The 22,945-nt window shown below is 46.0% G+C and overlaps 1 protein-coding gene across 49 annotated transcripts in view; it reads left to right on the top strand.

Moving 5' to 3' along the window:
• The first annotated feature begins 2,966 nt into the window (after nt 1-2,966).
• The window catches only part of TCF7L2 (transcription factor 7 like 2), a 200,627-nt gene continuing 180,648 nt past the window's right edge, over nt 2,967-22,945 (top strand). For 36 of the 49 annotated variants that reach the window (XM_042238689.1, XM_042238704.2, XM_042238680.1 and 33 more), the window contains exons 1-4: nt 2,967-3,667; nt 3,958-4,024; nt 4,263-4,387; nt 16,636-16,704. In XM_042238689.1, the coding sequence (XP_042094623.1) occupies nt 3,479-3,667; nt 3,958-4,024; nt 4,263-4,387; nt 16,636-16,704 (450 nt within the window). In that variant the 5' untranslated portion in view covers nt 2,967-3,478. The remainder of the gene's footprint in view (nt 3,668-3,957; nt 4,025-4,262; nt 4,388-16,635; nt 16,705-22,945) is intronic. The other 13 variants (XM_042238691.1, XM_060404495.1, XM_042238697.1 and 10 more) reach the window with 1 other exon arrangement.

The raw sequence follows: 22,945 nt of genomic DNA on the forward strand, positions 1-22,945 counted from the left end.
AAGTCCTAGATTCTTAAATGCAAAACTCCTTGGCTCAGGCTAAAGTCAGACTGGTCTGGTTTCCTCCCCATGTTCAGAACCCCTGCTATTTGGGCAGAACTCTCTGTCCTTTAAACTAAGAGTCAGTCATCAGTATCTAGCCTCAACACCTGGATGCAGCCAGCGGTTGTTTAAAATTTCACAGCAAATCTACAAACGATATATCTACATCGTAGGCCAACCGGACCATTCTTTTAAATATTGTATTACCTTGCTTTTTGCTGACTTTAATTTCACGTCCTCCCCCATTTCTCCCCTATCCCCCCAGATTACCTAAAGCCCTTTCAGAGACTCAGGGGTAATTGATGCTCTGAGATCTTCCTGGTCTCAAGTCTTTCTATGGCACAAAGCAACAAGATTAAATGCGGTGAATGTGCTATGATGGAATGACTCTAAATTTATTAATTAAATCAGAGATGTTAAGAGTTTCCTTTGAATGAGAAACATAAGGATATGCCAAAATGGATGAGGTTACTAATCATCCAAAGAAAGTCCTTAGTATTTACATATGATAAAAATGCAGGCCAGGACATTAAAAACAGTTAAGTACAGTCCTTAAAATTTCGATTCAGTATATTTATGACTTTTTATTATCCAGGTAAGTCCTATAAAGGACATAGAAGACCTCAGTATCCAATTTAATTCAGATCAGGGTTAGAGTAAAATAAAAGAACCATTGCACAGGAGAAATTGCCATAAAATTGAGTTACTGTAAATGTGTTCTCATTTAAGTAAATAAGGCCTTGAAACAGGCCTTAGGAAAGTCTACACTGTACATAGACAGACTCAGGCACACTAAGTATACAGGTGACAATTAGCAAGTGTGAAAAGCTATGGCCATTCGATAAATGTGTAAATCTAAAGGTAACCAAGTGAAAAGACCTAAAAAAAGGAAACTGTTAAATCCATTTGTACGTGGATTTAACAGTGAAGCATTTCATTCTTCATGTTTTTACTTGGTGTCTTAAAATAATCCCCTTTCTGTCTCCACTCACCCTCTTAGAAACTGTGCCCGCCTTATTTATTTATGAAGTCTGAAGGTTAGTCCTACCTGCTGAGACTAATTAGCCCTGTGCTTTGTATCCTATGCAATCCTGTCTGATTAAATGTACACATTTGTTTTACTTCTTTTCAGGCTCCTTCTCACTCTACTTGTGATTTTCTGATTAATATTAAAGTTGGGAGTTACTGTGATTCTCCTCCACAGCCTCCCCCCTCCACCACATTTTTATTTTGCCCACATCTTGCTCTTTAGTGTGCAAATGTGGTTATGAATTTTTTCCAGTGCAGGGGAACTCATTGGCCTTGTCAATCTTGGTATCATTATTTTTAGTAGTCTTCTTTCTGAGACCTTAGCCTATAAAACAGTTTTGCTGAAAACCGAAACTCTCTAAATATTACATGGTAAATTTGCTTTCTTTTGGAAACCTTAGGTGCTGATGGGCCAGCTGAAAAGCAGGTGAGATGTGTTTTTAAGGGATGGGTGAAATGGTTTAGTACATCTCGGACTCTAGACCAACACTGTTCCTAAAAGAAAATTTGCTAATTCCCTATTGATTTCTTTTTTTTTTCCCTGGTTCTTTTTGTCCCCTTTCCTATTGCAGATTCCAGTTCACCTCTCACTGGGTATTTGCAAGAAAATGAGTGTTGTTGCTCCATTTTCTAGGAACACTGTGTTTTGGGACCCAGGCCTTTCCCCCTTTAACATAATTTTCTTCCCCATTTTGTAGCAAATCAATTTGCTCCCCAGGAGAGAGCCTAAAAATCAACAAATACCTGCCTCAACCCTCTGGTTTTCCATATCCTCCCTGAGGTCTTCCAGCATCAGCTGGGTTAGCAATTTCCTGCCAGAACCATCTACATCTTGATTATTTGGTCAGTCTTTGGGGGCTTTCATTTCAGATCTCCTTCCAGAAAGACTCCAGTACCACTGATCCCTGGGGTTGGTGAACTTTCAGTTTTATTTTCCCTGGCGGTGTTAACGCCCAAACTTTTCACTTCCAAAGTCAGACAGGACTTTGAATCCTAGCTGATTTCCTACCACCTCCAAGGTCAGTTAAAAAAAAAAAAAAAAGAACAACATTCTACATTGAAAAAAATCAAGAATCATGTATTTTTCCTTAAGGATATTTTTAATGCTCCTGACAAACACTACAGTATTTGATTGTTTTTTGGATAAAAAGTCATCTTGGCATATTTATTCTAGTAGAGACTTACGATTTAACGAAATGATTCACTATTAATCAACAAAAAAGGGGAGGGAAGACCTCGTGGGTTAATAGTTTCTTTCACTGCAGATGACCAGGAACTTTGCCCAGCCCTCCACTTCCCCAAGCTCTCTGAGAGTGGAGGGTTGATCTCTCTTTTTGACCACTTCTGTTACATCCCGCCCAAGGGTGGTTGATTTCATTGCTGGCTTAACCACTAAACCCCTACTTCCCACCCTTTCCCCAATACTCTCCTCCTTTTCTCCTTCCTTAAGACTTATTTCTAATATTTCTAAAGTGCACTTTTTCTGGGCCTCTCCCCATCCCCGCCCCCCAAGTGGGCTTTCCTTCCGCCTTCCTCGACTCGGATTCCTGACGCGATCGCCACCCACCCCCCCTTCCCCTCCTCTCCTACTCCGCATTGTCTTTTCTGAAGCCGCCCCCCACCCGGAGCGAGTCCCCGTTCCCTCGCCCAGACTCCCGGGCTCGCACACACTCGGCGCAGGCCTCTCCCCCCTGCACACTCCTCCCTCCGTCTCCCCCCCTCCTCCCCCGCCCCTCTCCTCCTCCTTCTTCCCTTCCTCCTCCCTCTCCCGGCGCCCGAAAGGATCATTGTTAGCCGCCCCCGCCCCGCCCACCCCGGCTGTTTATTTATGCATACGTCACCGGGCCGGGCCCGCCCCCCGGCATCTCATTAAGCGAGTGTGTTCCTCTCGCCCTGTCAATAATCTCCGCTCCCAGACTACTCCGTTCCTCCGGATTTCGATCCCCCTTTTTCTATCTGTCAATCAGCGCCGCCTTTGAACTGAAAAGCTCTCAGTCTAACTTCAACTCACTCAAATCCGAGCGGCACGAGCTCCTCCTGTATCTTCGGCTTCCCCCCCCTTTGCTCTTTATATCTGACTTCTTGTTGTTGTTGGTGTGTTTTTTTTTACCCCCCCTTTTTTTATTTATTATTTTTTTGCACATTGATCGGATCCTTGGGAACGAGAGAAAAAAGAAACCCAAACTCACGCGTGCAGAAGATCTCCCCCCCCTTCCCCTCCCCTCCTCCCTCTTTCCCCTCCCCAGGAGAAAAAGACCCCAAAGCAGAAAAAAAGTTCACCTTGGACTCGTCTTTTTCTTGCAATTTTTTTTTGGGGGGGCAAAACTTTTTTGGGTTTTTTTTTTTTTTTTGGCTTTTCTTCCTACTTCATTTTTCTTCCAAAATTGCTGCTGGTGGGTGAAAAAAAATGCCGCAGCTGAACGGCGGTGGAGGAGATGACCTAGGCGCCAACGACGAACTGATTTCCTTCAAAGACGAGGGCGAGCAGGAGGAGAAGAGCTCCGAAAACTCCTCGGCGGAGAGGGATTTAGCTGATGTCAAATCGTCTCTAGTCAATGAATCAGAAACGAATCAAAACAGCTCCTCCGATTCCGAGGTAGGAAAAGCCCCTCGGGCTGGTGGGGTTCTTAATCTATTTCCTGGGCTTGGCAAATGTTGCTGAGAGGGGAGAAATCGGGGCTGGGGGCGGCGGCGGGGCGCCGCAGGGCCAGGCGGGCGGCGTGTGCTTGTGGGGCCACCATTGCAAAAACTTGTAACCCTGTTTTTTTCTCTCTCCCCCTCACCCCAAACCCCCCACCTCGCTGATCCTTTTTCTCCCCCCCTTCTCTCCCCCACCTCTGCGTGGCGTTTGCCCCTCGCCCTCCCCACCTCCACCCCTCCGGGAAGGCGGAAAGACGGCCTCCGCCTCGCTCCGAAAGTTTCCGAGATAAATCCCGGGAAAGTTTGGAAGAAGGTGAGTACGCCCCGCGCGGCCCCGCAGCCGCCCGGAGCTGCCCCCCCACCCCCGGCCCCCAACTCCGGGGCCCGCCGCCCCGCGCGCCCGGGCCCCGCGCCCCGCTCGGCCCGGCCGTGCGCCGGTCCGGCCCCGGGCGCCCCCGGCCACCTGGGGCACTTTTCTAAAAAGTTTCTCCTCGCTCTCTCCCGCTCCGCGCGGCCGCCGCCGCCGTCCCCTCGCCGCCCCGCCATGTTAGCGGCCAAGAGGCAAGATGGAGGGCTCTTTAAGGGGCCACCGTATCCCGGCTACCCCTTCATCATGATCCCCGACCTGACGAGCCCCTACCTCCCCAACGGATCGCTCTCGCCCACCGCCCGAACTGTAAGTGCCTCCGCGCCCGGCCCCCCGCCCGCAGCCCGCCCGCCCGGCCCCGCATGCGGCCCCTGCCCTGCCCCCTCCCTCCTCCCCCTCCCCTTCCTCCCCCCTCCCCCTCCCCGCCTCCTCCCCTCCCCGCCTCCCTTCCCCCGCTCGTGGCCCAGCAGCCCGAAACTCTCCAAACTTTTCTGCCTTTTGTGGACTGGGATGTGTTTGCACTTCGCCATGTTCTTGCTTTCAGTTTGTTGCCTCGTGATGTTGGGGAGACTGCTTTCCAAGCAGGGCTCTGCTAGGGTGGTGGTAGGGGGAAAAAAAAATCAGAAGAACTTTTTTTCTTTTTTTCCTTCTGCGCTCTGATTGCCCCCGCCCCCTTTGGTGGTGTTTGTTTCTTCACCCTGGGAAGATGACTGTGTGGCTCTTTCTTTTCTCCCTCTCCCTCTCTCTTCCTTCCTTCTTCTGTGGCGTCTTGGGCTTCCCCCGGTTAACCCTTTGGCTGCCGCGGCCGGGGACGGAGTGACTGGGCTGCGCCCGACGCGCGGTGTTAGAGAGCGGATTGTCCCTCCGGGTGTTTGGACTTGCGAACTAGCGGGCGCGCGGAGCCCGGGGCCCTGGAGAAGCGCCTCGGCTTTCTCTCTCGGCCGCTGATTTGCTTAGCTTTCTAGTGTCGGTGGCTGGCTTTCAGCCCTCCTCCCCTTTTCCCCTTGGAAGGTCACGCTTCCTAGACGGGTTCCACTGCAAACTTTGGGGGGCTCCGGGCTTCCTTTCCTGGGGGCCACCCCGCAGGACCGCGAGCGCCCTGGGCGCCGTGGCTTGGCTCGGCGGCGTGGCGCGCTGGCTTCGGGCTCTCCTGGGCCGCGCGGGGTGGAGAGGCCCCTGTAGCCGCGGTTCTTGGGTTGTGTGCAGCCGGGATGGCGTCCTCCGGATGGACTTGATGTATTTCTAGGGAATTTGGTGCTTTGGGGTTATATAGCGAGGTCTGCTCTCGCTAGCTTTAGCGAAAGCCCTCAGCGGGCCCTAGCGGGGCAGAGACCAGGGTGTGCGGGGGCCCAAGGGTGTAGAGAGGCTGAGGGAGGCCCAGGGCGCCTGTCCTTCTAGGGAGTGGGCTGCTGATCGCAGGCCACCCAACTTTGAGGGCCTCAGGGCGGAGCGGGGTGCCAGGCTCTGGGGGGCGCTTCCCTCAGCGTGCGCCCCGAGCCCACCCCTGACATTTGTTAATAGGGCTCACCCCCTTCCCCGACCGACCTCTGCCCCCTGCCCTCGCCCTGAACCGCTTCCCCCCATCCCACCCTGCTCTTGAAAGCGTGGATCCCGAATCTCTAGACGCGATCTCTAAACGTTTGTGCCCGGCTTCTCGATTGTTATTTTGCACCTTCTCTGGCTCAGTCCCCCTACCTCTTATTTACACACACACTACTTTTGTCTTTTTCTTTTTCGGTAACTCGAGCTAGCAATTTGAAATAGTGCACCCACTGTTCAGCAGCCGTGGATTCGGTGCTAATGGCCGAGGGCTTGCCGGACAGGAGTCGATCCGATCTACAAGTGTTTTTAAGCATTAAAATATTAACTATCAGGTTTGACTTGTTTTTTGGGGCCCCGGCAAAAAAAAATGGCAAGGGCATGGTAGACCGGTCATTTTTTACGGCAAGGAAAGAAATAATTATTCCCCCCCGCCCTCCCTTGCGCCCGGGCTTCTGCAGGCTTGGGAAGCTGGGAGACCGTTTCAGCCCGACCTCCTCTTAGATGGCCAGCGCTTTCTGGAGGCAGGGGCCGGTCTGTGGGGTTGCAGCTGGAGGCGAAACACAGTCCGGCTACGTTGTATTTTTCCTGGGAGCTCGTGGGCATCTTGAACCGGAGAGTTTGTGTAATGACCAAGCCGACCAAGCGACATTCCAAAGTAACCCTGAGAATTTCTTCTTCTCCTCCCCTCCCCCTACGATGGGAGTCTCTCTGATATTATTTTAAAATCCACTTGGCCATCTGAAAGCCCATCTGAATACTGAGCTTTGGTGGCGGGCTTGCTGGCCCTTCTGGGCTCCTTGCAAACTCCTGTCTGTGGCCGCTGGCAGGCTTGCCCCACTGTCTCCTGAAACTCCAGCAGTTGTGTTGTGCTGTAATTAAGAAACAGGGAAATTGTTAAAGGCAAATAAATGATTTCCCGGTGCGAAAAGGAAAGCTCCCAACCACCCCGTCCCCTTTGTGGGCATTGTAGGAATACTCGGTGTCTTGTGATTTTAATTGTGGACATAGCGGGTGGCCTGGTGCTGTGACATCAGATTGAGAAGACATTTCTGAACTCAGGAGGCAGTTTTAATATTTGCGTGTCAAACACCCAACAGACATCTTTTGTGCGCACAGTCCCTTCCTCCCTCCTATCTGTTACCTGCGTTAGCTGATGTGCTCCAAAATTAAAGTTATTTATTTAAGCCGGTAAGCAGAGACATGGAAATGAGGCTGAGAGGCTGTTATGTGTCACTCCTGACCTCTTCAATCAGAAGGCCGGCTTGCAATTCCAGATTTGATACAGCTGCCGAAGGAATCTATAGGCAAGATAGCGGTCTTTTCATGCTCATCTGAAATTCTTAGTGCTTCATAGAGTGTGTTTTTTGAGGGCAAGGTGTAAAGACAAATTGGCTCTGTTCTTTTCCCGACCCTCCTTGGTGGTGGTGGTTTTTTTTTTTTTTTGCTATATTTTCTGTTACTTATGAGTGTACCTGTAAGCTGTTGCATTCTTTCAAAAGCAAGCTCTTTGGGTTCCTGGTTTCTGCTTTTCTATTTAAGAACGTAAAGAATTAAGGAGTATCATTAAATGGGCTTATGATGAATAATACATTATCTCAAGAATAATGCTTTAATTGCTGGAGACGCCATAAAGCTTGATAGTAGTAATTTTATTTTAAAATGACAAAGATTTCTACATCATGTTAATTTAGCCTTTGATACAGTAATAGGAACGGCTTTTAAAAAGATTCGAATACAAAAAAGCATTAAGGCGAGAGGTCTGGTTAAGCAGATGAGAGGTGATAGAACTGCAAATATTAGAATTGTGGTAACATTTGTATATACTAAAGATAAGAATACTGTTTCCGTATTAAAGTTGATAGGAAAAACTAGTTTTACATTTCTTTTTCCCTCCTGCCAAATGAGAATATGGGATTTGGTGGCCGAAATTCCAGTTAGGTTTGAAATTCTTATTAAGGACTTGGTTATTAGAGCTTTTGCATCTTCTTTGATCCAAAGTTATTTGCTTTTCAGCTGAAACTGTTTGCTACTAGGTTGAACAAATAAATAAGCAGCATCTTGAATTCATTTTAGAACTTGGAATCCAGCATTTAAAGGAAACCAAGAGGGGCCTATTCATTGGGGTTTTATTTAGCTGGGCAGCAACTTCTCTTTCTGCCTGGTGAAAAATGGATGTTTTCTCCTCGCTCAAACAACATAATCCTTTCTAATACAAAAGATTTAGACCTTGGAGTGTGAAGGGTTAATGGTGGTCCTTCCCTGTTGTCCTCCCACCCCCCACCTTCACCCCTGATTGTTTTGACAACACTTTTCAAAGTGTGACATTCCAAGCCCCTCCATAACAATGTAATATTACTGTAATTACACAGGTCATTACATTTTAAATAGAGAACAATAAAATGCTTATCGCCCTGAAAAAGAACAGGTGTTCTTGCCCTTCTTTGGTATTTATGCTAATTGTTTTTCATCTCCTTGAGAAATATTTATGGCAAACATGTTTAGATTTCAATCTCAAGGCAGCAATATTAATTCCATGCTAATCTTTCTAGGTTGGGGTTTAACGTCTGCAGTTTGGATTATGGGCTCAACATTCACCCAATAAGTCATATTTTAATGATTATAAATTTAATATGCCAGCGCTTCCACAGTTTGTTGAAATGAAAGCCTTCTGAAAACCCCAGAAACAAAACTATGAGGCATTCGGGAGCCTAGAGTGTTTATCTGAAAGAAGTGTTTTTGGAAACTTGACTGCTGGAGGAAAGTAGCTTTCATTGATGCACCCCTATCTGATTGAGAAAAGATTTGGAGAAAAACAATCCCCCACTCTGGCTGGGAGTTTTCCACCTTGATTTTAATTTTCCTGATATGGATTTCATTTAGAGTCCCTGCTGGAAACTGGTCAGCTTTCTGTTTCTTAGCAAGCTGTGAAAAAGTTACAGGAAGGTTTCCGGGGGCTGGCAGATCAAGAATGCTGTTCTGTTAGCAGTTCAGGATAACTGCAGTTCTGCACGCCATTAAAAAAATATTTGCTTTAGAAAACCAGCATTTTAATAGTTGCACCAGAGGCTGTGCTTTTAAAGATTACAGTAGAAGCCTTTCCAGGTTTTGAATGTTTCCTCACATGCCACGAGGTGCCTGTGTGCATACGAAAAGCACCCAGACTTCTTGGTGGAGAAATGTTGGTGCAACTTCTCTTACACAGGCTCAGTGGGTAAACTGGAAGGTATCTAAGAGGATTTTACATTTTGTCAGATGTTTCACAACAGGGGCCCCCGAATCACATTAAAAATGCACTGCAGAGACAGGACAGCTGCAAATTTTTGTGCGGACGCGTGTTTCTGGACCATGACTAAAACTCCGGGGACCTTTTCCCCAGCTGTCTGGAAGTTCTGTGGAAGTTAGCTTTATTGGCAGTTAAGTCTGAGACAACCTGGATTTAGCAAAGACTCTCCTACACAGGAAGTAGATGACATTATATTGGGGGAAGGGACTTCAGGCTAGGAGTGATTTACTCCTTTTTTGTTTTTTTAAACCATAGCGTTGCCAAATAAATAAGCACTTTCCAAGGAAGTAGGTGTAAGCTTTTTAGTCTTGGTGAGTGGAATTAGATAATATCTTTAACCGCATTTATAACTGTTTCGAGGTGACACATTTCAGAAGTTTGGAGGAGGAGGGGGATGAATCAAATTCTTGAGGCTTTTCTTTTTGAAAGGGGTGTGTGATGTGGGCGTCTGAGTTTCTTCTGGGAGTGGATATTGGCAACCGTGTAAGTCAGTCTTCAACTCTGACTTATAATTGAGCACATTTGTGAAGGAAATGGTTAATTTTACAACCAAAGGCAAACTCGCACCTCGACAGGTCTGCTGAAAGAAATGTGCCCTAGTCCTTTGCTGGCAAGCACCACCGGGTCATAAATCCACAGGCTTTATTTACAGCCCATAACACTTATGAATGTTAAGATATTTGACGCCACGTTGGCCTTATAATATTCAAGGTCCGCAGACACTGGCAGTAGCTCAAATTTCTCTCACTAATTATAAGCAATGAGATTTGGGGGGTGGTGGGGACAACCCATCACCAAAGCTGCCCTCTCCCCCGTCTCTGACCCCCACCCCTACAATCTGAGCCAGCCGAGACAGACACCCCCTCCTCCTTTGGCAGCTGACTTGTACTTTTCCTCCAGGCTATTGTTATACACATTTATAAAGAGCACTTTCAGGAATGGAAATTCAGTGGGGGCTCTGCACGAATGTTTTTCAAAAGCAAAGTTGCTCTAGGTGTTTGGATCTTTTTTCCTTTTCTTCTGGTTTATCCCTTTTTCCTTTCTTTCTTGACTTTTTTTTTTTTTTTTTTGAGACCCTGTTGTCTTTATTGTGCTTATTTCCCAGAATACTTAAAGAAACCTGATATGGGAGGCTGCCCTTCAATTTATATGATGTTTCACTGAGCTGGAAGGGAAAACGCACGCAATTGCATAGTGCGATAGTTAACGTGAGGGTTAAAAGAAAAGTGACATGGAGTGAGGAGAATTGATTAAAAGAATTAATAGATGAGAAAAAAAAATCCAAGTTTGCTTTGGGAATGGGAAGGCCATTCCTTTGGGAAATGTGCAGTGGTGTCTTGGTGGAGGACATAGAAAAGTAACAGAGAAGGCAGAATAAATGCTTGTCTAAGAAAGGTTAGAAAGGCATAAAAAGATGCGGCAGAGATTTGGGCTTGACAAAAATGGCCTCATTGAAATTAGGAGTTCGAAGTTTCTTATGAGAGGTGAAAATACCATGACTGGGAGGTGGGGTGGGGGATGGTATTAACAACCATATTGATGTGCTCAGTAAAAACTGGTTCCAATCTACTTTTCACCCGAAGAGCTCTGTGCAGCAGATATGTGACTTCCCACCATGCAAGAGTCTGGGGATGGGGCATCTGTGGTGAAGACCCCCGATGTGAGAGAGATGGCCAGTTACCTTGCGCATTGTCATTTATTCTTAAAAAAGAAGTGGGCTGCCCTAGTGTGTGTGTGACCACATGGCAAAAGGGGGAGTGGGATTCCGAGGTGTGTGGGAAACTGTGGCAAAGAGGGGCGGGGCTGATGGCTCTCTCATTTCTGGCTGGGTCCTTCGCTCCATCCAACCCAAACTTAAAGACCGAGGCTGAACGGTTTTATTTTCTAATCAATGGAATGCAGAAACTTACTAGCCCTCTGGGACAGATATGAATCCCTTAACAGCTCATTACAGAGATGGGGCTGTGGGATCTTTGAACAGGTTATCAGCCCTGGTGTTCTTCGGTTTTCCTAGGATAGGCTGTTTTCTTCCTTAGGCATATCTGATTTGGGGCTGGTAATTTGGTCTTTTATATTTTATTCTTTTCTTTTGGTCATGAAGTAGCCCCACACAACTCTTTCTGCAGGGAAAAGGGATGGCTGTTAATGGGATCAGCTCTGAAGGAGTTAAAATTGCTTGCTAAAGTTTGGCATCATGAAAATAAATTTGAGGCCTGGTAGGCATTAGTAAGGCACAGCACATTTACAGAGCTTAATTAGTACGAACTGTAATTGTTCATGGTCTGCCAGAAGAAGTAATGTTCAGGAAAAGTGAAGTCCTTCTCTTGGAGTCTTTAGTTTGAAACCGATAAATCACTTGCATATTTGTGTAGTGATTCAAATAGAGCTAAGACCTCTCCCATCCCAACATGTGGTAAATTGTAAAGTCAATGAATTGCAGATGTAGGCTACAGTGAGATTCTCTAAGAAAATGCAGAATGAATGGGAAAGAGTGATGCTATAAATATTTACTGAGAAGATAACTAGGTTCTTGCGTGCTGGGCCAATTATGATGTACTAAATATATTAGCAAAATGCTTTAAAAAATCGAGAGGATTTGTGTGGGTCTTTGGGTGGGTCGGTTTATTTGGGAAAGTGAAATAAAAGGCACTATGTTATTGTCCTGTCAGTTTTATTAAGCCTGAATCACAATGGCATACCCAGGGAAGGACACGTGAAACCCACATTAATGCAAATTAATTCGTTATGAGTTGCAGCACTGTGACTGCTAAGTGGAGTAATGACGGGGCATTATTTTAAGAGTGTTAGTGTAGCAACTTTTAATGAGAAATGCTGTGTTAGGAACATGTCTCAGCACTTTAGCCCACGTGTGTTTATATGCTGGAAATGTGTTTTGGACAAAAGCAGGAAACTTGCTTCACTTTCTTCTTCTCTCCCCCAAACAGTTTAAGAACTGTAATTATGGTTTGATGTTTAAAGAAAATCATCTAATTTTCTCTCAAAAAACAAATCCAGAAATGCCCATCACCATAACCAAGTTCCACTGTAACTTTTTGCAGTGACTGCACCACAGTAGGGAAAAAATAAATAATAAATGTAGCTACGCCGCCCCCCCCCCCCCATAGACCTATAGATACAACTTTCTCAAAGTGATTTTCTCTACCTTTTTTTTTTTCTTAGAGAATTTTGGTCTCAGGCAGTGTTGCAAGTCAATACTTCTTTCCCCTAATGTGAGTAGGTGGATGTGTATGAAAGCTGTAAAAGTTAATGATCGTTCTCTGACTCATGGCTGATGGTTTCAGGTTGAGGAAAAGAGAAGAAAAAATTAATGAGGGTAAATAGACATTTGATGGAACGTCGAGACAGTAGGAGAGATTGTTCCTGTGTCTAAAGGCGTGTGTTTTGTTGTAGCATAATTTCTGGAGAAAGCCAGGAAGAGAAAAGGGGTTGCCTTTGTTAAGTTGTTGTTTTAGGAGGGTACAGATGTTCTGTGTCTGGATCTTTGCAGGAATGCTTAAGCCTCCATACCTACCAGTCTGTGCTGGTTTTGCCTTCCCTGTAGAAGTTAGAAGCCCCCTTGGCACTTTTTAAAGGGGTAGGGAGACAGACGCCCAGAGACCTGGTCAGAAGTTTATTTCCCACTAAATGTAAGAGGCTCCCAGCATAGGGCTTGGGGGTGCTGTCACTGTCCTGAAAAATGACTGGTGACCTAAGAAGAGGTCTTAGATCTACTTAGGCCCCTATTTTGTCTTTTATGCTAATGACATGTAAATTAAAGGTAAATTAAAGGCACTTACAAGTGCCTTTTGGTGGTAGCTACAGCGGGGAGGAAGGTGAACCAAGAATTCCCCTAAACTAGAACTTTTTAGGAAATGAATCTGGATTTCTTCTTCTTTTTTTTTTTTTAATAGAAAGCTAGGTGATTCATAAAAATGGAAATAAAGCAAATGCTCCCCCTCTTCCCAGTTTAGTGGTGTGAGTAGGCATACAAAATTAATCTTCATCCTACAGGAAGTTCACTTAAGTGTTGGAAAACCCAGTGGAGAGTTTCAAGTTTTTGAGTTGCCTTTGAGGATGAGATCTCCGTGGCTGAAAAAGCTGCACTGCTTTTCTCCCATCTCTGGGTATCTCTATGGCTTGTGTTGGAAACATCAAAGTTAGGGCCAGTAGTACTTAGAAATGAGACAAGCTAAATCAAGATAGGATTTCTTGATAAGGAAGGTGGTGGATTGTGAACTGTTGGGTTTTGCTTTGCTGGAGAACGTGTGCCAGGCTGTGCAGAGCGCTCCATGGCTCTTTCTCTGGGGGAGGCATGGCTGGGTCATCTGGGAGTGTTAGAATGGTGGGTGGGCTGGCCACTGTGAAGAAACACACAGGAAGGGAAGGTGTATTTTGTTGTGAGTTTCACAGGAAGGCACAACATGAGAAGTACCTTGGAGTTCTCATTTGGTGTTGCTTGAGGAGGTGGCTGGGATCGGGGCTAGGGGTGGTGGGTAGGCACCACATTAGGGCATGGTGCAGGCTCAGGGCATAAGAGCCACAGTTGCTGGATGCAGAAGTGATGGACAGTGCTGCAGGTGACCAGAGCAGGGGGGGCGTCCCAAGAGTCCAGGCATGGGGGAACCTGGTTCTTAAATCACATAAGCCTTAATTCGCCTTCTAAGATCTCTCAGCCTCCCCGTATCTTCCAAAAACAAACAAAAGCACAGAGGGCCAACCTTCTCTTGTTCTTTCTTCTAGCTTTATACGGAGATATAAATAAATTATTGTTTCATCTTAGAATGCCAAGTTTTTACTGGGTCCTTGTATTTTATCTTCGTCTTAAAAAGCTACACTATAATGAACAAGGCATCCCTGTGTTTTACAGGGAGGGAAAAAGCCATTTAAAGAGTGTGTTTTAGAGGAGAGTATTTGGGAAAAGAGGGGGTGGAAATGCAACAGAGAAATGAGAAAATTTTAAGTCTTTGTCGCTGTTGCTGGGGGAAGTTTAGCTCAGAATCTCTCCAACACAGTGGGTTCTGGTTAGGAGTGAAGATCTGATTGGAGCTTGTGCTGCATGGATTTAGGAGCTGGTCAACGTTGTTCGGTGTGCCTGGACACCTGAGGAATGAAGTTACATTGCTTGGGGACGCAGATTGGTGTGTGTGAAGGTGAAATTAGCTTTGTCCTGCCAGATTCTTAGGGCATTCCTGTTGAGAATCTGCCTGCAAGTGCAGGAGACCTGGGTTCGATCCCTGGATGGGGAAGATCCCCTGAAGGAGGAAATGGCAACCTGCTCCAATATTCTTGCCTGGGGAATCGCATGGACAGAGGAGCCTGGCAGGCTACAGTCTGTGGGGTCCCCAAAGAGTTGGATACAACTCAGAGACTGAACAACAATCAGATTCTTAAGGATCTTGGAGCTGCATTTTTTACTGTCCTAATTGTATTAGTAGCTTACTCTTTGGAGTTGTGTTGTTAAGTATGGAACCGGACAAGTGAAAATTGAATTCTGATTAGCCACAGTTTCACTAATTTGTTTGGAAGGACGTGATCGTATGAAATTTTGTTTCCACGATGTCTTCTTAGTTATCAGGTGTCCATTCAGTTTTAATTGATGATAGAAGATTTCTGTGATTACCCTGAGTGCAAGATCGCCTCAGGGCTCCGCAGGGTTTGTGGGAAGAAAAGCCTGGACAAGTTTCCATTAAGCTCTGCATCAGGCAGTTGGAAAAGGGAAGAATAAAACCGGCTGAAAAGGAGGACGAGCTTTCAGTGTTGCCTTCTTTCCTGAGCGGGAGAGTCCCCCGCTCCACTCGACCAGAGCTGGTCTCAGCCAAGAATTCCAAACTCGCAGAGGAACCTGTCCCGCGCACAAAAGTTGTTTTAACACGATGCACAATTGTCACAGTAATTAGTCCAATCTCCGCTTACTGACTGGCATTTTTCACAAAAAGGACGGGGGGGGAGGCCGAGGGGGCAAGTTCATCTGTCTTCTGCAGGGACTCACTTTGGATGGATAGCTCCTGAGTGTGTGTGTTGGGGTGCGGCAGCAAGGGCAGCTCTGTGCATGGGAGGGGTTTATCTCAGTGGCTCAACCTTTATCTTTTGTTCTTTTTGGGAGTTGATTCATTACTCTGCATTGACAGGTAAAGGAATATGTATATGTGTATATATATATATATATTCCCCCCCCAACCTCTATTGTGCTCCCTTTTAACTTTGATTACTATTACATTTGAGACCAGGGGGACTCCTAATATATCTATACAAGCAGTGTTTTTTTGTTCATTTGGAAAAGACATAATGGTCTCAGAACCCATTGTATCCCCAACTGGGAACAGTACTACCTTATCCCATGAGCAGTATGGATTTAGGCTATTTAAAAACTTTTATTACTACTGAGTTGTGTTTAGTTTGACTTGGTTCAGAAGTTCTTATATGAATTCCGCCCCCACCCCCCAAATAAAAACCTATATAAAATGAATAATTTTTCTTACAGGGAGTAAGATATGAAATAATGGGGTCTAAAACTCACTTAGGCTAGGTAATGCTTTGCTTTACGGGAAGGTTCTGGTAATAGAAACAGTACAGTGGTCGTAATAGCAGTAGTTTGCTCTAGTAATACAGTTCTGTGTTTGGAAATGCAGCTGATCTGCCTATTGCTGTGAGGAGGATGGACAGCAATTTCATAAGACCATGTGATTCTTCATCATTTTTTCGTTTATGGTCAATTAAAATGCATCTTCAGATATTGTTGAGACCTTTTGGTGATTGTTGTGTTGTTTATAAAATCAGTCAGCAAATGGTGTTTGTTTTCCCAATTGATAGGAGCCCAAGATTAACAAGTATTATTGGGGAAAAGAAAAATTTGGAGAGCCATCTTGGTATTCCTTTTTATTTGGGGCTACCCACTTCTTTGATGGGGGATCTATAGGTCTTCAAGGGGAAAGGCCCAGAAGAGACTTTAGCCTTCTGCTGTGGCAGGGGGCGGTGGGGGGGCCAAGTCTGGGTGAACCCAGGGCATACCTTTACCCTTGGGCTCCCGAATAGGTGGTCTTCAGAACTTTCAGTGGCTCTTGGGCACTGGTTGGCTCCCTCTTTGGGGAAGTGTGGATTCCTAGAGTGCGTGCGGGTTGCAAGAGCTGTCCTGAGCTGTCCTGGGACTGATAGCTTAGTCATTGTGAAAGAATGTATAAGGCATCGGGTGGCCCCTGAATTCTCTGCCTGCCACATTTGTTTTCCCCAAAATAGAATTCTGTTTGAGGGTGAGAGCCCAGTTATTCAAACTCTGGCAGGGGGAGCGGTGGGGGAGGGGCTTGTACCTTTGCAGTCTTGTGGCTTCTCACATCCTCTCTCTCCCAGTCTTTCCCTCTCGCCTACGTGTCGCAATTCTGATGATTTTTGCAGCACACAGTTAATTTTTCTGCAGCATCTTGCTCAGCACACTGGCTTCCTTTATGTCTTAATGGGCATCCGTCTTTCCTTTTCATGTCATTGATCCTCACTCCTGGCCCCCTCCACCTCCCTCCCTTTTGCTTATTGAATAGGTGCTTTTTTTTTTTTTCTTTTAAACTTTAGATTATTATGAGCATCTTATTTATAGCAACAAATAAAAATACACAGGTCTTGATTGAATGCCAAGGCTGCAGTTCAATCTAGGAAGGTTTGTCTGCTATTCATAAACTGCTTAAGATGTTTTCTTGTAGTTTGTGACATAAGCAGAACGCTTTGATTTGGTTTCTTTCTACAGCTCCATTTTCAGTCCGGGAGCACACATTACTCTGCGTACAAAACGATTGAACACCAGATTGCAATTCAGGTAGGACATGCAAGAGATCCTGAAAGTCTGATTTGTTAATATGTAGGTCTCTTGTGTCTGTTATCCTCCACCCTTTCCCCAGCCGAGGTGATGATAATGATGGTGGGGATGATGATGATGGTGGGGATGATGGTGGTGGTGGTGGTGGTGGTTGATTCTTTGGGGGAGGTGGGGAGCAAAGAAGAAACAAGGCAGAAGGAAAGCTGCTAAAATGATTTAAAGATAGAGAAAGCAGGAGAAACCGATGTGTTTTTTTTTTTTTTTTGTCAAGAGCATCTTGATCAGGCACGATGGGCACACGGACGCCAGTTTGGCTACTGTTTTTTGCTTCAGGAGGGGTCTTAAATTGGGAGTCAAATGAGGTGACAGTGTGAACGGGAAGAATTAAGGGGGATGAGATGGGAGAAGAGGCTGTGTGACAGCCAGAGAGTTGTTTCCGGTGGCTCAAAATCATGTTAAGTGGTGCTAAGAATATCACTTTTGACCTGATTGTTCTGAAATGTTGATTTCTCTCGGACTTGTTGATATATGACACTGGAAGTGCTGGGAGGGAAAGGCGACGGAGCTTCTGCTGAGTGTCCTGTTTCCTGCTCACGTAGTACTTCCATTCTCTTAAATCCAAAGGCTAAACAAATCACGGACTAATATAGACTCAGAGCTGAACTGATGCCAACAGAGTGCAGTAGTGGAGGGAGACCAGACTAACACGATTTTCGTCTGTCTGCCTGGCCCTGGCCAGGATGGATGGATGGATGGGTGTAACTGACGGTGCCGAAACTTCTTGAGCCCTTCCGCTTCTGCGTTAACCCTTCGAGGGCAGGTGTTTGAAACTCCTGGGAGTGTTCAAGTCTGGCCTTGGGGTCGTCTCTCCGTGGAAGTTGGTGTCGCTTGGTGATAGCATTTCCATTCTTCCCTTGCGTGTGCAGATAGATAACTTGTGTGTGTGTATGTGGTCCACAGCCACACCGTGTCTTTGTAGCTGTGCTGTTTCAAATCTATAACTGCCTGGAGAAGACTTTCCAGTAGCCCTTGGCCCCAGGTCCGTTGTGAATTATTCCGTCAGTGAAAAGTTGGGCTCGGCAGACACGGTTATTCGGTTGGGGCTCTAATATTGTGTACTCATTTCAAGGTGACAGTAGCTTACGTTAAAAATATTTTGATTCCTTCTGCAGTTGTGCTGCTGACCTATGTGTGTATTTTAGGGGGAAGTGCAGCTCTTTGATAGTGGCCCTCCACCCCTAGAGGCTTCCAAGGCTGCTGTTCTTGCTGGTCCTCTCCCTGGGGGACCCTTTTTCCTTTTGATGAACAGCACAGTGAATTTTGCTCCCGGAAAAAGGTACAGGCTCAGGGCTTGGATGGAGAACAAACCCAAACCCTAACCCATGGTAAATGGATGAGGAACAGTGTCCTGAGGCCCACGACATCTCAGTAGCGTGCTGGGAAGTCCTGCTGCCCAGGGTGTGGGAGTTGTCGAGGTTGGATAGCATCATGACCCTTATCTTGATGTGGAAAGGCTGGCTGGGGCCATGTCACTGGGAGACGAGCCGAGACCAGAGCAGCTGTTGTGTCTTTACACCCGTTGCTGAAGCGTCCCTTGTTAGACCGGGCAGTTCATCTTTCTCCAAACCACCTGGCACGGTGCGGGCCATGTGAAGCGCGTTCTCAGGAGGAAGATGGAGTAAATTACAGAGCTCATTGTTTGGAGGACTGAAACCATTGCTATTCCTCCGTGAACAGGTAGTATTGTTCTTCCCTGCCGAGGCCTGATGCCCATGTGGGCACACAGAGACACGTTTTATGAGAGACCCAGCACCGCCATGCCTTTGCATATTCATTCTCCCCCAGTCTCTGCTGGACCAGGACAAGGGGAAGCCAAGAGGCGTCTAGCTGTGATTGTAGTTTGATCATCAAAGGCTAAATGGCAAACCAAAACAAAAGAAGCAAAGGGAAAGAAAGAGGAAACCTCAGACACAGTAAAATTGTCCCCCAGGCACATGGCAGCCAAGTAGCCAGTCGTGGTGGAACAAGAGGATGACCCTTCTTTGGTGCAGAGTGGAGCGGATGTCTTCCCTATCCCCCATTCTCCACTAAGGCTTACATGCGACGTGCTTGTCAGGGCAGAATTTTCTTCTCTGGAAATATAAGACTGTTTAGCCTTAATACATGCTGTATTTCAATCTGAGCTGAGCTGGTTGCTCTCCTAAGCTATACCCTAAAATAACCTCGAGTAGCATGACACCACGTATCACATGAGATTCCCACTCCTTTCCCTTCCCGTCCCTCCTGTAATCTCAGGACTTGGCCAAGTGCAGCGCTTATATGAATGGCTTCTGAGTGATTCTGTGCAATGGACATGAATTCGAGCAAACTCCAGGAGGTGGTGGAGGACAGAGGAGCCTGGCACACCGCAGGCTGTGGGGTCGCAGAGTCGGACGTGACTCAGTGACCAAACAACAATTACTGAGTGATCCTGTGAAGGCGTCATTCTTCTAAGAGATCTGGACACAATATCACGTGATGTGTTGGAAGCTTCCCCACTCTTGAGAATCTCCTAGCTCCTCTCAGTTTGAAAAGACAAGAGCAGCACAGAAGCCGTATTCATCCTAAATGGTTAACACAAGTATAATTGAAATACAAATTCAAAGGCCTTCAAAAAAAAAGACATAGATATTTAATTCTCTGGACTTGTAGAGAGTTTTATTGAAGTACAGCACAGTGCACAGATTTTTAGTGGAGAGGTGGATGAACTTCTTATTCTTACTTCTGTGATCATCCATGAAACCATCCCCCAGCTCAATAGGTAGAATGGGGTGGAATGCTTTTTCCATAAAGGGCCAGACAGTAAATATTTTAGGCTTTGTAGGCCAAACAATCTCTGTGGCAGCGTCTCAACTCTACTATTGTGTGTGAAAACAGCCAAAAACAATACCTAAGGGAATAGGTGTAGATGTAGCTGGGTCTCAATAAAGCTTTATTTATAAAAACAGTGGCTAGACTCGACCCATAGGCTGTAGTTTGTTGGGCCCTGCAAAAGAGTATTACCAACTCCCCTGCAGTCTTGCTTATTCAGAGTTTCCCCCCACTGCTGGCAAAACTTTTTGCTATGGATTAGTTTCATCTATCACCATGGATTAGTTTTGCCTGCCTTTTTAGCGTCTTAGAAATGGGATTGTGTAGAATACAGTCTCATGTCTGGCTCTGCTCAGCATTATGTGTGGGTTTCATCCCTGTTATTTCCTGTAGGAAGAATTTGCCCTTTTTTTTTTTTACTTTTAAATTATCACTTAATGTTCCATGATGTATGTGTCCTTTCTGTGCTTTAGGATATTTGGGTTCCTAATGGATATTTGTTCCTGTGTCCCGCTGTTACGAATAGAAGGCCCTAGTTTCTTTCTCACCTGCATCTTTCGGAGGACTGTATGTGTTAGGCTCTGTTGTTCAGACTCAGGAGTAGACGGTAGAGTCATACGTGTTTCGCTTGCATTGCCCTTTTAAGAGAGACTTGAACTCTGGATTTCAAGTGATGCTATTTGAAATGTGCCAACATAGTAGTGGTTGGGTATGTGAGTGATACATAGGAAGGGGAGCAGTAAAAAGATCTCAGTGGGGTCAGAGGCCAGTTTGCCCAAGCTCCAGTGGCCCCAGCTCCTCGGAACTCCTCCCACTGCCTCTATTAACCTGGAAGAGAACATGCAGGCTGAGCGCAGAGGTGGACCCAGGGGTCCACCTTTCCAGTGCCTCCCAGGCATACCCTGTAGTTGACTGGGATAACTGTTTAGGCACTATCTCCTCTGCCTCCCCAGAGAGAGCTCTTCCCACACTCCTTCCAACCCCATGAGCAGTGTTGGAATCAAGGTCAGGACCCACAGAAGACACTTCCCTTGTTTTTCAAAAGGGCGACTTCAGAACCAATTAAGCCTTTGTTTTAAGAGTATTTTGGCCAAAGGTTGATGTTTTAACACCAAGTCAGATGTGATTTAGGAAAAAAAAACTCCACACGCAGCAAAAACAAACTGTGTAGACCTTTCTTGGTTGTTTTTCTTTTCAGATGTGAAGTGGTTTGTGTGTGTGTGTGTCTGTGTGCATGCACAAAGACAACTAGGAGAGGATCCAGAAGAAATGGGCCGTTTTATTTGTTTACACAGCTGAGCGGTGGAAACTCTGCAGTGGGTGTTGCTTTCCCTTTCATCCTCAGACTTGCAGGCTTCCATCCGAGTTCCACCAGCCCATTCCCTTCTGCTTGGTCATGGAACTCATCTGCCATGATTCAGTATGGCCCAGGGACTCTCCTTCGGAGCCTGGGTGCTTTGTGGAGCCAGTGAGAAAAAGGACACAAGTTGGAGAGTGTCCTTGTTCCCTTTTGGTCCTTTAGTCTTGAATGTGAACTTGACGCAGAGTCTTGTCTGAGTCTTAACATTGTTAAGATTCCTGAGGTGCTGTGGCTCAGAGTCCATCTCTTTCCTCCACTACTGGGGTCGTTGGTGTTTGTGATAAAAACGGTCAGTGAATTGTACCAGTGGGTTTGGGTGGGATGTTTGAGAGGGCTTGGCCTTTCCCCAATTCATGTTTCAAGCGGTCATCTCTTGTGTTCGAGGCCCTCCCTTGCTCCACAAGTTTCCTGGCCTTTCAGGTTTCTTGAGGATTTGCTGTCTTCCCTGAGGAGCAAATCTGGGCTAAGAGGAAGAACCCCAAGAAGCAGCTTCAGTTCTTGGTCCAGTTCTTTAGTCCCGTCACCAGACTGGCTGTGAGACTTCATGTCCACTTTCCACAAGGAGTGCGGTTTGTGTGTGTTTATGTATGTGAAAGAGAGAGAGAGACAGACCTAGATGCCATTTCACTAGAGTAATTTGACAAGGCCTCTGGCTACCGGTTTAACTTATTCAAAAGATTCATTCATTTGCTGTGTGGTGCATTTTAGCCTAATTGTCTAATTGAAGTCCACACCTCAGAAGGCTTGTTCATTCATTCAGAAATATTTATTGTGAATTATGTGTGTGCCAGGCTCACGGGGAGTTCATCTGGGAGCTTCAATTCTAGTGATGATTTGGATACTGATTTATAAGCACCCCACTTGGTCCAAAGATTTACATTTTTAATCAGGGTTCTGAGTTTGGAATTGCTGCCCCAGAGGCTTCTGAATCAGTCAATTGATCACTTATCTGCTGCCCAGTCATTTTCTCTTGCCAAGTAAAAATTGACGGCTGGCCGAGTATTTGATGGGTAACTTTTTCTCGTTTTGAGTGAGAAACTAGACTGCCCTTGGGTTCTGATGAGCTTTTGAGGCCTTTTTTCCCCCCTGATTATTCGAGGAGAACTAGATACTTTTGCATGGCTCTTGAAGAGGCATTTCTTTTGTTTGTGATAGAGCAGCTTGGGCAGTGATGTGCTTGGTCTTAGGGATGAGAGGCAGTAGCAACTGCTGATAGTAATAGCAGCTTCTGCTTATTGAATTCTCCCGACGCGTTGGGTCTGGTGTTAAGTGCTGGATGCGAATTATTTATTGATTCTTCATAATGACACAGAAGGAAACCCAAATGGTGTAGCTACTCTTTACCACCATTATCCCCGTTTTGTGAATCAGGAAATGTAGATTCAGATGCCAGAGATGTTTTGCCCATAGATAGTCAGGGAATTAGGATTCAAACCTGGGCAGTCAGACTGGAGAGAGCCTGTACCGCACAACCTTGTGCTGACTTCTCTCTGCTCAGAATATAATGCCCAGTGGGCTCTGGGGTTCCTAAAGCGGTGGTGACGAACCGGCTCTCTGAGCGTATACAGAGGAACCATCTGGGAGGGGCTCCGAAATACAGAATCCTGGGTTTCAACCCCTTTGAGGTCCTCAATCATCACGAATGGTCTCTGTTTCACATATTGGAGCAAGCATCACCTGGGAAGTGCCAGGGGGGTTTGTTGAGACCCAGATTGTGGCCCCGCCAGAGTTTCAGGTTCTGTAGGTCTAGGTAGGTCCTGACATTTGCAGCTTTAGTAGATTTTCAGGTAAGATTGATGTCCCTTCTCTGATGATAGCACTTTGAGACCCACTGAGCAAGGGCAGCATTTCCAACTCTGGTTTCACATCACAGTCCCCAGGGGAGTGTTAAAGACAATGTCCCCGCCAAGGGGGATGCCGAAATCTGTATCCCAGCCTGCTCTTTGGGTGATTCTGATGCATGTTGTTACATGAGAACAACTACTGTAAAATCTCTTGTTTGTTCGTTGGCTTATTTTAGCTTGACTCTTT

The sequence above is a fragment of the Ovis aries genome, chromosome 22 (assembly GCF_016772045.2).
Source record: "Ovis aries strain OAR_USU_Benz2616 breed Rambouillet chromosome 22, ARS-UI_Ramb_v3.0, whole genome shotgun sequence".
Classification (NCBI taxonomy): Eukaryota; Metazoa; Chordata; class Mammalia; order Artiodactyla; family Bovidae; genus Ovis; species Ovis aries.